We start from the raw sequence: 14,970 nt of genomic DNA, 5'->3' as shown, positions 1-14,970 counted from the left end.
CATCAATATTCTCAGCCATTAAACAATGATGATAGTATTTCTGTGCTTTTAGCAAGTGGCATTTTGAGAGGGACTCTTTTGGTTTGCTTGTGGCTTTTGGGCTCATGGCTCACAATAATAGGCTCAAGTTACCCATTTTGAAAAGTTGGAGGGGCGACGTGTCAGTTCAAGCATACACCAATGATTTCTGATTCTAAGAACATGCCAAAAGACAACTTAATGCATCTAAGATTATTGTGCTGTTATCTGTCTCTCCCTCCCCTGCCAATGTTCTAGCCCTGCACACTCCTTCTGCAGTTCATACCTCTTCTCTTCTTGGATGTTCTCAATGCCAATGGCACTACTACGTCGCCCATTGTAGCGGCTGCCTCTGTTGCGTGAAGGGCTTCTCCCAGGTAGGGCAAAGGACTAGAGGGGAGGAAAGGACAGTAGGAAAAAAGAAAGAGGCAGAGGAAGACAGGAGTAGAGGAGACAAGAGCTAGAGAAAGAACACAAGGTAGAAGACTGGACGCTTGTCCTTGTATTGCTATTCAATAGTAACATTTCTAGCTTGTGCAGAGAACCACAAGGCACAAGGAGCATGATGTGGAAGCTGTCAAAGCTGGAGAAAAGTATGAAGAAACAGGACAGGATCGGACAAAAGGAGGAATAAAAAAGGAGAAAGAGCAAAGAACAGAATAGACTAGATGGACTAGATTGGAAAGAAGTTCACAGGCAGGTGTTGGTGCATGATAATGGCACTGAGACAAAGGAAAGGATAGACTCAAAAAAGAGAAGAACATAGGGAAAGCTGCGCTGAGTTTCAAATGGCCAGACCAGACACTATGGCAAAATGTTCAACTGCCACCAAAAACAGTGCTCCCATGTCTAGTGCCATCCTTCCACTCTGTTACGTCCAGTACAATTTTCTGTAAGGCAAGTTTCCCTTCCAACATCACTGGCAGCCAAAGATGTGCATCAGGGGCAAAAAATGTGGAAGGTCATGAGGTCAATATAACAAATGGGACATGGCATTGAACTTGATGCACAATGCAGCAGCTGCACATTGACTCCAATATCTAGTTTGGTCCAAGGAGCAAGAAACAGAACTGCAGACTGTTTCTTTCTCCGTTCTACTAGATCCATGTGACATTTCTCTTTTGGTTTCCTGTAGATTTGATATTGCTCGTCTCTGCAGAACATCCCCTTTCCTGGCTTCCCTGGACATGCTGATTGGAACCTACAAAATCCCCATAAGTGAAAGGGATGAATTAAGATCTCTGCTATGAATAAAGAACCATGGATTCCTTCTGCCCCATCTGTAAAATGTTCTAATATGCACCAGTTAAATCCTAACAATAATGCCAAGCAAAACAGTGAACACATTTGAGTATTTTTGGTACTCATGGGTTAATATTAGGGCTTAAAGCTAGTTATAAGTCAACAGCCTCTAATATGTACTTTGTTTTGCCCAATATTCCCAGATGTTGAAGGGCAAGCTCAGTTTTCAGAGAAGGGAACTCTGTGGTATGCTCTTTACTAGTGTTGGAGTGAGGCATAGTTCAGTGATTGAACACATAATTTGCCCACAGACATTCCCAAGCCCAGGCCCCAATGTCTTGCATCCAACTCAAATTAAGCCACTCAAATTACTCTATACAAACATATTTTTCACATGACAGCTGCAACTGATGTGACAGCTGACAGGGCTATTTCCATGATGGGACGTTCACTGCATATGTTCTTTGCCTGTGCAAAAAACAAATGTTCACCTTGTTCACCAGACACCATCCCCAACAAACTGAGCATAAATCTGATTGTGTATCAGAAACACTAATGCCAAAGAAAGAGTAATCACTAACTATTCATCATTTCCTTCCAGATATTACTTCATCTTACCCTGTATATGACTGATTAAAGAGACCATTGTAGGAATGTGCTAAACTACTTAGGAAATGTTGCTAACCTTACAGTGCTCCTTTTGTTTCTGTCCAAATTAAAATTCAGGCTTGGTTTTGACAAATAAACTGCTTGGGTCACCCCAATGGATGACCTATCATGCCAAGTGACAGATGGAGAAAATGCAGGCCCTCTTAATAATTTTTATATTATACCATGCTATACTTTGGGACAAACTATTTTGATTAGAAGTTGGGGTTCTGGCATTATAGTGGTTTCATTCCTACCTAAAGGGGAGATTCTGCAAGGTAGCGCTACAAAAATTATATGTACTAGACATAATTTATCCTAACAGGACTCATCTTGTCCCTAACATTTATATGTTTCACATGTAAAGTACTGTTGCTCCTCCACTTTCGCAGACTTGAAGTCCACGTCCCTCACCTGTCTGTGGGTGGCAAATGGAGGGGGACAAAATTGGATGTGCACCCATGGGTGCCTGCAGGCACGCACTGCCATTCAAGCCAATGGGGCTTGAATATAGGCAAATTTTCATTTTCGCAGAGGGTTCCAGAACAGATCCCCCATGAAAATGGAGGGCAACTGTATAATAATCTAAGGTATACTAATGCATGGAATCGTTAACAGATATGATTAGGCCCAATAAGGAGAAACTCAATTCTGACAAAATGGAGGTCCCGCTAATATGTGATTCATTTGCAGAATGAAGTGGTGCTCAGTCTGTTCTAGTAGAGTCATGCTCCATCTAAAAGGATAAGAGTCACATTCATGGAAGTTCTTATTAAATCAGGCTTTGTGATAGAAGGCCCAAGTGATATTAGTGACAGCGAGTGTCTTTCTTTTTTTCTTTTTTCATTTTAAATTCAGTTTAAAATCTGGTAAAACTAAAAATAATTGTGCTTAGATAGTAGCTAGCACAAAATACAGCTGTTGTGCTATTAGTTGGAACCAACGATTGGGAACATATTCATGCATAAAGAACTTCATTGGCTATCGGTCTCTTTCCAGGCCCAATTCAAAGTGCTGATACTTACCATTAAAGTACTACATAGCTGGGGACCTGGGTAACTGAAGAATGACCTACATCAGCCCTTCTTAGGATTTCTAATATGGGGAGGCATGGTGTTGTGGTTTGAACATTGGACTATTACTGGAGATCAGGGTTGGATTCCCCATTTGGCTATGAACTGGGTAACCTTGAGTGAATCACAAACTCTCCGCCCGAGAAAGTCCCATGATAGATTTGCCTTATAATCTTCCATAAGTCAGAATAAATGACTTGAAGGCACACAACAGCAAAAGCAGCAACATTTCCCCCATTAATGTGCCAGGGTCTGGTATTGTATTTCTGCTCAAATGTTACGAATGCTTCTTTCTTTTCTGGGAACTCCCAAGAACTGCAGTGCTTGCAGACTGTTAACAGCCCACAAAATCACAGAAACAGAATCATAAATTTGGAAGGGACCACAAGGGCCATCCCGTCCAACCCCCTACTATGAAGGAATATACAATCAAAGCACTCTTGACAGATTGCCATCCAGCCAATGTTTAAAAACTTCCAAAGAAGGAGACTCCACCACTCTCTGAGGCAGCATATTCCACTGTCAGAAAGTTCTTCCTAATGTTTACGTGGAACCTCTTTTCCTGTGGTTTCAATCCATTCCTCTGGGTCTTAATCTCTGGACCAGCAGGAAACAAACTTGCTTCATCTTCAATATGATATACTTTCCACTATTTAGACATGACTATTGCATCTCAACCTTCTCTTCTCCGGGTTAAAAATACCAAGTCCCTAAGTTTCTCCTCATAGGGCATGGGTTCCAGGTCTTTCACCATTTTGGGTGCTGTCCTCTGGTCACACTCCAGCTTTTCAACATCCTTGTTGAATTGTGGTGCCCAGAACTGGACACAGTATTTCAGGTGAAGTATTTCTGACCAAATCAGAATAGAGTGGTACTATTATTTCCCTTGATCTAAACCTTATACTTTAATTGATGCAGTGTAGAATCACACTGGGTTTTTTCCATGCTGCATCATACTGCTGGCTCATGTCCAACTTGTGGTCTACTAGGACTCCTAGACCATTTTCTGTTGTCAAGCCAGGTTCCCCATCCTATATCTATACATTTCATTTTTTTTCTGTCATGTGTATTACCTTACATTTCTTCATTTTGAAATTCATTTTGTTAGTTATGCTCCAGATCTCTATTCTGTTAAGATCATTTTGAGTTGCGGTCCTTTCCTCCCTTCGAGTAGCATTGACCCACCTCAATTCCCTGTGGCACTGAGATAATATTCTAAGGTTCTCTTCTGGGCATCACTTGCCATTCTGAGGCAGATGGTAGAAAAAACATGATCTCCTTCAAGAGGACCATCTGGCACCTATACTGTCATCATTTTGGCATCAGTATAAAAGCTTGTTAATTTTTCCAGACCTTTTAATCCATTTATTTGTTTTTATTATGGTGTTTTTGTTTAACTTTCCCCGGAAATATTTTATTAAAGGGCAGTATCTAAATCTATAAATAAAAATAAAATAATGCAATGTTTGTATTCTCCATAAAAGTGACCTCCATTCTTCAAGTTCCTTTCCAAGTAATCATCAGCATAAGAATAGATTTGGCTTCAGATACAGAGCATTAGGATGGGGAAAAGAACACCTTAAAAGGAAAAAGAAATATCCACAGAGCAGAGTTTGGAAATAAGATATTACAAGTAATAATGGGTCTGTACAGACAGGCCAAAATAAAGCTGCTTCGGATCACTTTGGAGATATGGTGTTTCAATGATGCATGCGTCCTAAGAGTCCAGAAGCCGGGCCAAAGCCACGCTCCAGTCATTAGGACTGGAGCGTGGCTTTGGCCCAGCTTCCGGACTCTTAGGACGCATACATCATTGAAACACCATACCTCCAAAGTGATCCGAAGCAGCTTTATTTTGGCCTGTCTGTATGGGGCCAATGTTACTTTAAAAAAAAACCCAACTTAACCATAACTGCTTGTACAACAAAGTCATCTGTAGATCTTTTTTTACCTCACCTCCCCATTTACTTCACCCCCCCCCTCCATGTATTCTATTTGGGTTATAATGAGCAACATTTACTTGCTATTTCTTAAATCCTTTTAGGCCTATGTGGGTTGTACCCATTTCCCATTTTTAAAGGGTTTTTCTAAAAAGTAAACCAATGCATTACTAACATATTAGCCCCAGATAAGATCACATATTAATGTTAATGCATTTTAAAAATAAATGCAATATCTTTTTTATTTAAGCAGGTGTTTGATATATAATCATATACAGGTGGTTTTTATGTAAGTGTTTTAGTCATACTTTTAACCTTTGTATATTTTAATATAATTTTATACTGATTTTAGATGATTTTGATTGTTTTAAATTTTATTGTAATTTTTTTAAAATGTTTTTGTCTGTGAGCTACCTTGGGTCCCTTCTGGGAGAAGGATAGCCATTTATAGTCATACTAGGGCAGTGATGGTGAATCTTTTAGAGGCTGAGTGCCCAAACTGCAGCCCCAAACGCACTTATTTATTGCAAAGTGCCATGTCCCTCTGGCTTTCTACTAAGAAACTCTGGAAAACTCTGTGCTGGGGCGATGGCACATGTGCCCACAGAGAGGGCTCTGAGTGCCACCTCTGGCACGTGTGCCATAGGTTCACCATCACTGTACTAGGGTGATTTGTGTGTGTGTGTGTTTAGTCATGCTTTTAACTTTTGTATATTTTAATGTAATTTTATACTGTTTTTAGATTATTTTAATTTTATTGTAATTTTTTAAAAAAAATGTTTTTGTCTGTGAACCAGACAAAGGCAGCATACAAATGCAATAAATAAATAAATAGATAAATCAAACAAGTAGCCATTTTTGGTAACATTTCCAAACTCTGCCAAAAAGATGTTCAAGATAATTGTACATAACTAAGAAGCAGAGTGCATATGTTGATGAGCAGCAAGCTTAAGGAAAAGCAGGGAGGGAGTAGGGCTAAAGACATGCCACCTCCTCAATACCTTACCGCAGCAATAGCCTTGGGGCCCTCGGCAACACTCTGGTTGAGGGCAAGACCAGCAGTAGATGGGCGACTGGGTAGCATGGGTTGCTGGTGTTGTTGTTTCCTCATGGCTATCCCCATGGTATCAAGGCTCTGGCTACGGCCCCGGATCACTCGCTGGAGAGAAGGTAACAGGGAGACAGATATAGAAACATTTACAGATACAGAAAAAGACATCGGGAATTACTGCACGAGGTTTCCCTCCCGATGCTGTTGCGACTTTTTAAACACCTGAAAAAGCAACTATTATTTTCATATTAGCATGCAATTGTGAATTGATAACAGGTTGCTGATGCATCTTATTGTACCACTCTTCTGTTTACTAGTCAACTATCCAAGATCAAGTAAGTAAGTAGTGTTGCCTTCACTGGGAATTGGGGTTTGGATTGAAACCAGTTTTAATCTCTTTTCTCCTGCTTCCTCATGACTAAGAAGTCTTGCCTTCTTTGGAAATGGACTCTGTGCAGTGAAACTGGCTTAAATCCCCTTTGCCCTGCTCCTTGTCAGTAAGAAGTCTTGCCTTCTTTGGGAATGGGGGGGGGGGTTTACAGAGAAACATGTTTAAATATCCTTCTCTCTGAACTACCCTGGAATGACCTATTGCACATACTTCAATAAGGGATTACCTGTGAGATTGACAGCCATTCACGGGATTGTCTCATTCATTACAAGTAGTTGCAGAAGCACAGATTGACAGATACCTACTGCCTAGTCACAATGTGATGCGATAAAATCTGTCAATTGCAATTTCAATCCCGCTTCTATCCCATTATTTAAGAATAGTGGAACAATCTCCATCATGAAGAACACCATAGAGCACTAGTGAGTAAGGGAGAGTGAGGAAGTGGGAACCAAGAACATTACCTACTATCTTACTCAGGGGTCGGCAACCTCCGGCCCGTGGGCCGGATGTGGCCCGCGGAGGCCTGCCGACCGGCCCCTGGCTGCTGTTGCCTCTGGGGCTATGGGCGCCGCCATTTTTTCGCCCAAAATGGCGGTGCCCAGAGCGGCGAAAAGCTGCAACGGGCGGCCGCGGCGGCAGCAGCGGCAGGCCTCTAGGAGGCCCACTGCCGTCTCTGGGGCCCTCCAGGAGGACTCCGAGGGTGGCAGGGGGCCTCTGGGGGGCCCTTTGCCGTCTCTGGGGCCCTCCAGGAGGGCTCCGAGGGTGGCAGGGGGCCTCTGGGGAGCCCTTTGCCGTCTCTGGGGCCCTCCAGGAGGGCTCCGAGGGCGGCAGGGGGCCTCTGGGGGGGCCCTTTGCTGTCGCTGGGGCCCTCCAGGAGGGCTACGACGATGGCAAGGGGCCTCTGGGGGGCCCTTTGCCATCTCTGGGGCCCTCCAGGAGGGCTCCGAGGGCGGTAGGGGGCCTCTGGGGGGCCCTTTGCCGTCGCTGGCGCCCTCCATGAGGGCTCTGACGGCGGCAGGGGGCCTCTGGGAGACCTGGTGCCGTCGCTGGGGCCCTCCAGGGGGCCCTCCAGCGCTGGCGGCCACCACAAGCTTTTTTGCCGGTCTCTGACAGGGCCTGGGGCCCCGTCAGGGGCCAGCAAAGATGGCGAGGCCTGGCCCCCGGAGGGTGGAAGCTCCGCCCCCGGCATGTGGCCACGCCCTGGAGGGTGGAAGCTCCACCCCCGGCATGCGGCCCCGCCCCGGAGGGTTGAAGCTCCACCCCTGGCTTCGGCCCCCCAGTCGCCTGAGGGACAGCAACCCAGCCCCCGGCTCAAAAAGGTTGCCTACCCCTGATCTTACTAGTAGGGCTCAGGCAGACAAGATATAGCTCCCAGCTTCACTTGGAACAAATTCCATCCATATTCCCTTGAGGAGCTCTCTCTCACAAAAAGTACAAGGTTTGTGGCCAGTTTCCTGACATTTTCTTTTAAATCAGGAACCTTTCTCAAGACAGGATGACCAGATATCCCCTTTTTCCATTTCAACCTTCTGTCCAGGAGAAATTTCAAAACATCCTCAGCTTTGAATATGACCAAGAAGCATGAATTTACATTTATATGAATGTTTTTAGCTTCAGTTATCCTGGGTTTCGCAGGGTTTTTGGCAGCCCTCCCCCCAAACTTAATCAGAGGCATTCAAAATTCATGTGAACAACACAGATTCAACCCACATTCTACCAGGATTATTTACATCATATGAATAACCCCAAAGTGTCTCAACTCGAGCTTCTCATCCCATTCCATCTCCAATAGGATATACAGTTACACAGCTACCTATAAGTGCAGATGAAGGGACAATGAGGATATCCAGGAAGCGCTCTTCAGTATTCCAAAAATACTGTAATGGTATAAAATGGGTTATCATATGTCCCAGAGAAGCTTAAAATAGGCAATCCTAACAGGAGAATGAAAGAGACATAAAGAGATTACGTATCCACTTCCTTTCTCACCTTGAAATTCTCAAAGAAGCCTCCACCCCCATTTTCTATTTTGTCATCCTCGCCAGAGGCCAAGCCCATCATGCTGCGGCTACGGATCTGCAGTTCCTCATAAAGGCTCTCCAAGAGGGCACTGCGGGTCCGTTCCTGCTCCAGAAAGAGAGGAGAGCACGCATGTCAAATAACAAATGGGATACAAGCAGAGAGAGTGAGGAAAACAACAATCTACACAAGCAGAGAAAGAACAGACAGGGTGCCAAAACTGAATGCAATTCTATATTGCATAATCTCCTGAATCACACACTTCCCTGCTGTCTAAAATCTACAGGCTTCTCCTTCCTGTCTGCTTCTGGGCTCAGTTCAAAGAGCTATTTCTTGAGCTGAACAATTCTGGTTATCTCAAAGACTGCTTGCTCAAGTTTTGTTTGCTCCCATCTAGGGAGATTATCACACAAAGCTTACCTCCCAATGCTGTTGCGTCTTTTTAAACACCTGAAACAGCAACAATTCTTATATTATCATGAAACTGCAAACTGTTAACAGGTTGCTCATGAATCTTATTGCACTACCTTTCCCTTTACTCCACCATAATCATCTGAAGAAGTAGACTAAAATCTACGAACGCTCATGCTCTTTTTTCCCCTAGTTAGTCTCAAAGGTGCTACAAAATCCCTATACATATTAATTCTACAGACTAACATGTCTATATCTTTAAATTCCCTTTACTTGTTAGTTATCCGAGATTAATCTGCAAGTAGCCTTGCCTTTGGCAGTGGAGGATGAGCAGTGAAAACCCTTTAAATCTCATTTTGGAAATGTTACTGAAAATGGCTACCAGTTCAATTTCTATTCATTTCATTTCATTTCATTTGTATCTACCCTTCTCCCAGAAGGAACCCAAGGTGACTCACAGACAAAGCCATTAAAAAAATTACAATAAAATTTAAAACAGTTAAAATAATCTAAAAACAGTATAAAATTACATTTAAAAAATACACAAAAGTTCAAAGACATAACCAAAACACTCATCATCCATATGCTCTCTGCTTCTTAGTTATGTATGACTATCTTGAGCGTCTTTCTGGTAGAGTTTGGAAATGTTACTGAAAATGTCTATTGTTCCATTTTTGTTTGTTTTTAACAGTACTATAAAATATTAATACCCATATTTTTCTTCCTCTCTTTGCCCCATCATAGTACTCTCAGTACACACTTTGCTGACCCATTCCTTGTTGGCCCCTATTACATTTCATATCCTCTCATTTCCTTCCAGGATATTATTTCCTGGTGTTCATATGCATCTTTGTTCCTAATAGATATCAATATAATTATAAGTAAGTCAACTCACCTCCAACTTAGCAAATTTCTCAGCATGATAGCAGCTGTACTCTGCATTTATAAGCTTTGCCAGAAGAAATTCACGGAATTCTGTGCCCTGTAGGAAGAAACAGATGTATGTTCATTGTTGAAGGTTCTGCAAGACCTTTCTCAAAATTACCTAGCGATAGCTGAAACGCTTACTTTTTAGGATAAGAATAGAGCATTGTGTGACAATTTACTCAAACTACATGTCAGTTGTAAACTTATGAAATGACATGGTATCTTAAATATATTTTTCTATTCACTTTACCATAAGACTCATTTCAACTAGGGTTGGAGTCACCCTGTGTGGTAACGCATGGTGTCACTCTCCTCCATTGACTTTTTCCCATATCACACCAACCTGAATCCTTAATCATGCTTTTTGTACTAATGTTACTCATCAGTCATAATTCCCATGTATCACTGGATGTAATGTCAACAGTTGTGACATAAACAACTAGCACTATCAAAATTATACCTCTAAATTACCATGTCCTATGTACAGCCTAAATGGAGTTACTTGTACATAGTGTGATGTGGTTAAAGTGAAAATTTGGTAAGATGTGGTGTTTTTAAAGAAATTTTAAAGAGTTTTTTTAATTAAAAATTATAATTTTAAATTTCAAAAAAAACCTGGGCCTTTCCTTTCTCTTCCCACTGAGCCTTGCCCCATTGGGTATTTTTCTCTTCAGCATTTTAAAAGGGTACTGGAAAACACAACAACTCATTTCTGTGAAAAGACAGATGTTTGGGGACCAGTGGTGTCATTTCCACTTAGGATGCCAGCTGGTGTAGCCCATATCTCTTGCACCCCTCTAGTGACATGCCTACTTCAGATCTGACAGATTCATTCAACATACCATAGGATACAGCTGTACATACTATAACAGAGGAAAACAATCTCCCTTAAACAGTACAAACACTCCTCACCCTCTATAAAGTAAAAAAAACAACCCTCCAACATCTAGCAAATCAGGGCTGTCCTTTTTCTTGGCATATTGACTTTCTACATGTGATATACTGAGGGGTATTCATACATAGAAGCCTCCATTTGCATTCTCGAGCAGCAATGTGTGCTTCTAAGCAGAGGACTTCTCGCACTACTATTCAGTAGGCAATCTGCTGCTTTTCTACCTTTTCCTCCATAAGATATTTTTTTTGTAGAAAGAAGGTAAATGGAAGCAACAACAGAAAAACACAGGAATCTTACAAATGGAAGCCTACAATTGTCAAGAATTCCTCCCCACCCCAATAAAATTCAGTTAAAATGGGTTACAATTGTGAGTCTTCAGGAACTGATGTGTTCATTTTTAGTGGACTATCCTAAGTAAAACAAGGCAACCCAACAATAATTGTATTAATAACAACAATCCTGGTATAGCAATAGTCTGAAATTTATAATTATATAGAAAGTTATAAATAATGCTACTCTGTAATCATATTACTGTACTAGTGTAATGGTCAATATAAAATACAAGTGTATTTAATAAGACCTGCTAATGATAGAGATATAATAAGGCATGTAGAAAAGATATTAATTGACAGTTGGAAACTATCACCCATGTACATAGGTTTTTATGACAAACCCATGTAAACATCAATGTATAAATAGTGTACTCTACCATCAATTAATATACGATATGCATTATTCAATACCTTTCTCTCATAAACATGTAATAGAATATGCTCCTTATGAGTAATTATACCTAGTAATTAAACAATAAGGCAATAATGTGTTCATTTTTAGCCATACTTTACATCAAGTAAGCTTGATGCACTTTTACAAATGCTGAATAACAATATTGGCAGCAGGGTCATAATATCCTAGAGAGGATGGATGGAAATCATGCAGCCCACTGGATGTTGTGGGACTGCAAATCCCAGCACTCCTCTCAACTAGCTAGTCTGGCTAAGCTTAAGAGACTTGCAACTAGGCTTGCTCCCAATCCACATCTGAATGGAAATGGGATTTTTTTCATCCCTAGGAAGTTGTGTGGAATATTCAGCCTCTGATGAGGGAAAATTATCAGAATACCATTCATCTTTAGGTTTTTATTTTTAATAGTACAAAGACTCATCCAACACAAACCTTTTTGAATATGGCTGGATTTGGAAGAGGAGGCCCAAAGAAGGGAACATCATCACGGGCAGTAACAGAAACCTGAAAAAATCAAAAGTGACAGAGCGATTAAGTGATAAGGACAGAAAAGACCATTGTGAAGGGCAGCAGAGTGAAAAACAATAGTTCTGCAACCTGAATCCCATTTGTCAGTCCTGGCTAAACCCATTGAATCCACTGTTGAATGGTGAGTAAACACAAAGGTAAATCCCCTTGCAACAGTGGGACATCTCTAATTAATACATGTATGAAACCGCTGGGAAAGGTTCTCCGGAGTTTGCAGGTGTGGTGCCATCAATATGCAGAAGATACTCTATTACTCCTTTCCACTCCAATCCAAGGGCAATGTCTTGGTCCTCCACCATCAGTAATGGACCAGATGAGGGCAAACAAACAGAAACTTAATCATGGTTGGTTGAAAGGCATATCAGAAAACAGGGATTCAGCCTGTGTTGGAGGTGGTTAAACTGCCCCTGAAGACATAGGTTCACCATTTGACGGTACTCCTGGACTCAACTTTGAATTTGGAGGTGCAGGTTCTTGCTGTGGCCAGGATTCACATTTATTTATTTATTCATTTATTTTGATTTAACTTTATTTATACACCACCTTTCTCCAAGTCCAGGACCCAAGATGGCTTCCACAACACATTAGAAACATTTATAAAAAGTTCAAGACAAATTTTAAAAACACCACATCAAAACACTATTAAACATTATAAAACTGATTTTAAAAAACAAACAAAAGTTAAAAACAGACAAAACATACATCTGCATTAAAAAAACCTTCCCTGCTTAATCATTAAAAAGCTTGCTTAAATAAAAATATTTTTGCCTGTCGGCAAAAAGAAAGCACATTTAAAGCATGTCTGCCATTTGCGCCCATTCCTTGAGATGCTAGATTTGGCCACAACAGTATATGCTTTAGTTACATCCCATTTTGACTACTATAACACACTCTACATTGGGCTGCCTTTGTAGAGAGTTTGGAAGCCTCAACGAGTACAAAGAGCTGCAGCCAGAGTGCTAACCTGGGAAGCTTATAGGGACCATACCACTTTCCTGTTGTAACAACTTTACTGGCTCCCAGCTTGTTTCTGAGCACAATTCAAAGTGATGGTTATAACCTATAAAAACCTATGGAGCTCAGGACCAGGCTATTTGGCAGGCCATATCCCCCTATATGAGCCCACATCAGCCCTAAGATCCTCAGGAGAGGCCCTTCACTCAGACTCACCACCACCACAAGCAAGGGTGATGGGGAACTCAGAAAGGACCTCTGAACGAATACTGAAGATGCTTTCCTGTGTATTAGTCCCATGAAACATGAAATAAAACACTGGATGTTCATTCTCTTCTTTTACATTTCTGAGATGGCCTTTTTCATCGCAAAATCCTGAATCAACAGTGCGAATGGCAATATTACCTGACTATTTTGGACAGCACGGGACTTAAATTGCTAAATGTATCCAGCAGTTTTTGTCAGCCAATTGCCAGAGGCAGTCTCCTTATTGACATCATTTTGCGTATGAACATATCACTAGACTACACACACACACACACACACACACACACACATTGTAAATCCTGCTACAAGCACTGGCTCCCTTTACCTTTGAGATCCATCTCTGGTTATTATGATACTTTGTCCTCTCCTGTCAGGGACTCTTTCTCAACTTTCTATAGACAAGGAACTATAGAACCAGTAGTTTTTGAGAGCATGTTAAATAAAAATGCATGCCAAATAAAGACAATTCTTCCCCTTGCCTCCAATCACTATAAATACTATTTCTTCTGCACAGCCTACAGACAGTGGTGGCAAACCTATGGCACGAGTGCCAGAGGTGGCACTCAGAGCTCTCTGTGGGCACATGTGCCATCACCCCAACACAGAGTTTGCCAGAGCTTGTTACTAGGAAGCCAGAGGGACACGGCACTTTGTGATAAATAAGTGGGTTTTGGGTTGCAGTTTGGGCACTCAGCCTCTAAAAGGTTCGCCATCACTAGCCTACACCCACTTTCTGTTTAAAAGATAGGAATAGCAATGCATAGTTTAGAATGCTAGTTATTCATCTCCAACACTACTTCTGATTGGTTTCACCAAATGTCACAAGATCTGCACGACAAGATAAATAGGTTTCAATAAATATACTCAAAACTGAAGTACAATTTAGTCTCAGTTGAGGATAAAACAGGAATGCAGGTTGTACTAGAATCCTTGATCTCCAACCGCCAGTAGAGCATAGCCTTTGAAGAAGCTATACTGAAATTCTCATTGCCCCAGGAGACATTTTTCTGAAATATCCACTAAAGGAAAATATTCAGTATAACAAGTTCCAAGATGCTGAGCCAGAATTTGGACCCTTATTTTCCTGTTACTTTAACTTCTATAATTAGGGGATATCCTTCCATTTCAGTGATCTTGAGGCGCTTACACATATGGATGTAGAATGTCCATGGCTTCCACAATGAGTGCTAGACTGTATTTACCTTGTACAGAGTTTCCCCAAGGGCATTGTGATGGAGCTGTACTACCACATAGGCATGCAGGAAGTTTGATGCAATCATGTCAGGGACGAATGGAGTATTTTCATCTTGGAAGACAATGGCTACAATATCATTTCCAATGTGGCGTTTCCGCTGGAGCTAGGAAGGAAAGCACAAAGAGAGAGAAAAGGAGATTCCAAAATCCATTTTTCCATTTTTTTTTTATTGTGTAAAAATCATACTGAAAGAAAAACAGGAAGAGAAAATTTAAAAAATAATAAATTGACAGATAATAAAATGAAAAACTGCAATGAGAAACCATCAGTCGATAAACATCTATAAAAGACAACCAAATACTGTATCCAAGTAAGTATCCATACAGAATTGGTATCTATATACCACATTTTCTTATGCTGAAAGTGCTATGAGATCCTCAGTCCATCAAATAAGAGGGGCTTGGGTACTCCGCTTTCCAATGAAGCAGTACAAGTCTTTTATCCATTTAAAAAACATGGAGAATAAATTCTGCCGTATCAAAACTTAACTTCCAAGATGTTGACAAACACTCATAAAAAGACATGTAAATCTGCAAAATTCAAAGGTTGCTCCAAAAAGAAAATTAACTTAGCTGATGACCTTCCTCTAAATGGAGACTACCAT

General features: G+C 41.2%; 1 protein-coding gene across 6 annotated transcripts in view; it reads right to left on the bottom strand.

Annotated features, from left to right (window-relative positions):
* LOC149323400 (rap1 GTPase-activating protein 1-like) overlaps positions 1–14,970 on the bottom strand; it is a 76,077-nt gene that overhangs the window by 12,198 nt on the left and 48,909 nt on the right. For all 6 annotated transcript variants that reach the window (XR_016274160.1, XR_016274154.1, XM_089488898.1 and 3 more), the window contains 6 exons: positions 14,314–14,469; positions 11,795–11,866; positions 9,692–9,778; positions 8,356–8,490; positions 5,928–6,080; positions 305–408 (listed from right to left, as the gene is read on the bottom strand). Coding sequence is in view for 4 of the 6 variants with exons in the window: in XM_089488898.1 (XP_089345024.1) it covers positions 305–408; positions 5,928–6,080; positions 8,356–8,490; positions 9,692–9,778; positions 11,795–11,866; positions 14,314–14,469 (707 nt within the window). In the remaining 2 variants the exon portion in view is untranslated. The remainder of the gene's footprint in view (positions 1–304; positions 409–5,927; positions 6,081–8,355; positions 8,491–9,691; positions 9,779–11,794; positions 11,867–14,313; positions 14,470–14,970) is intronic.

This window comes from Sceloporus occidentalis, unplaced genomic scaffold, assembly GCF_023333645.1.
Source record: "Sceloporus occidentalis isolate IW3139 unplaced genomic scaffold, rSceOcc1.0.p SCAF_1, whole genome shotgun sequence".
NCBI lineage: Eukaryota > Metazoa > Chordata > Lepidosauria > Squamata > Phrynosomatidae > Sceloporus > Sceloporus occidentalis.
The sequence above is the reverse complement of the archived record's forward strand: the minus strand, read 5'-3'. Positions and strand labels throughout refer to the sequence as shown.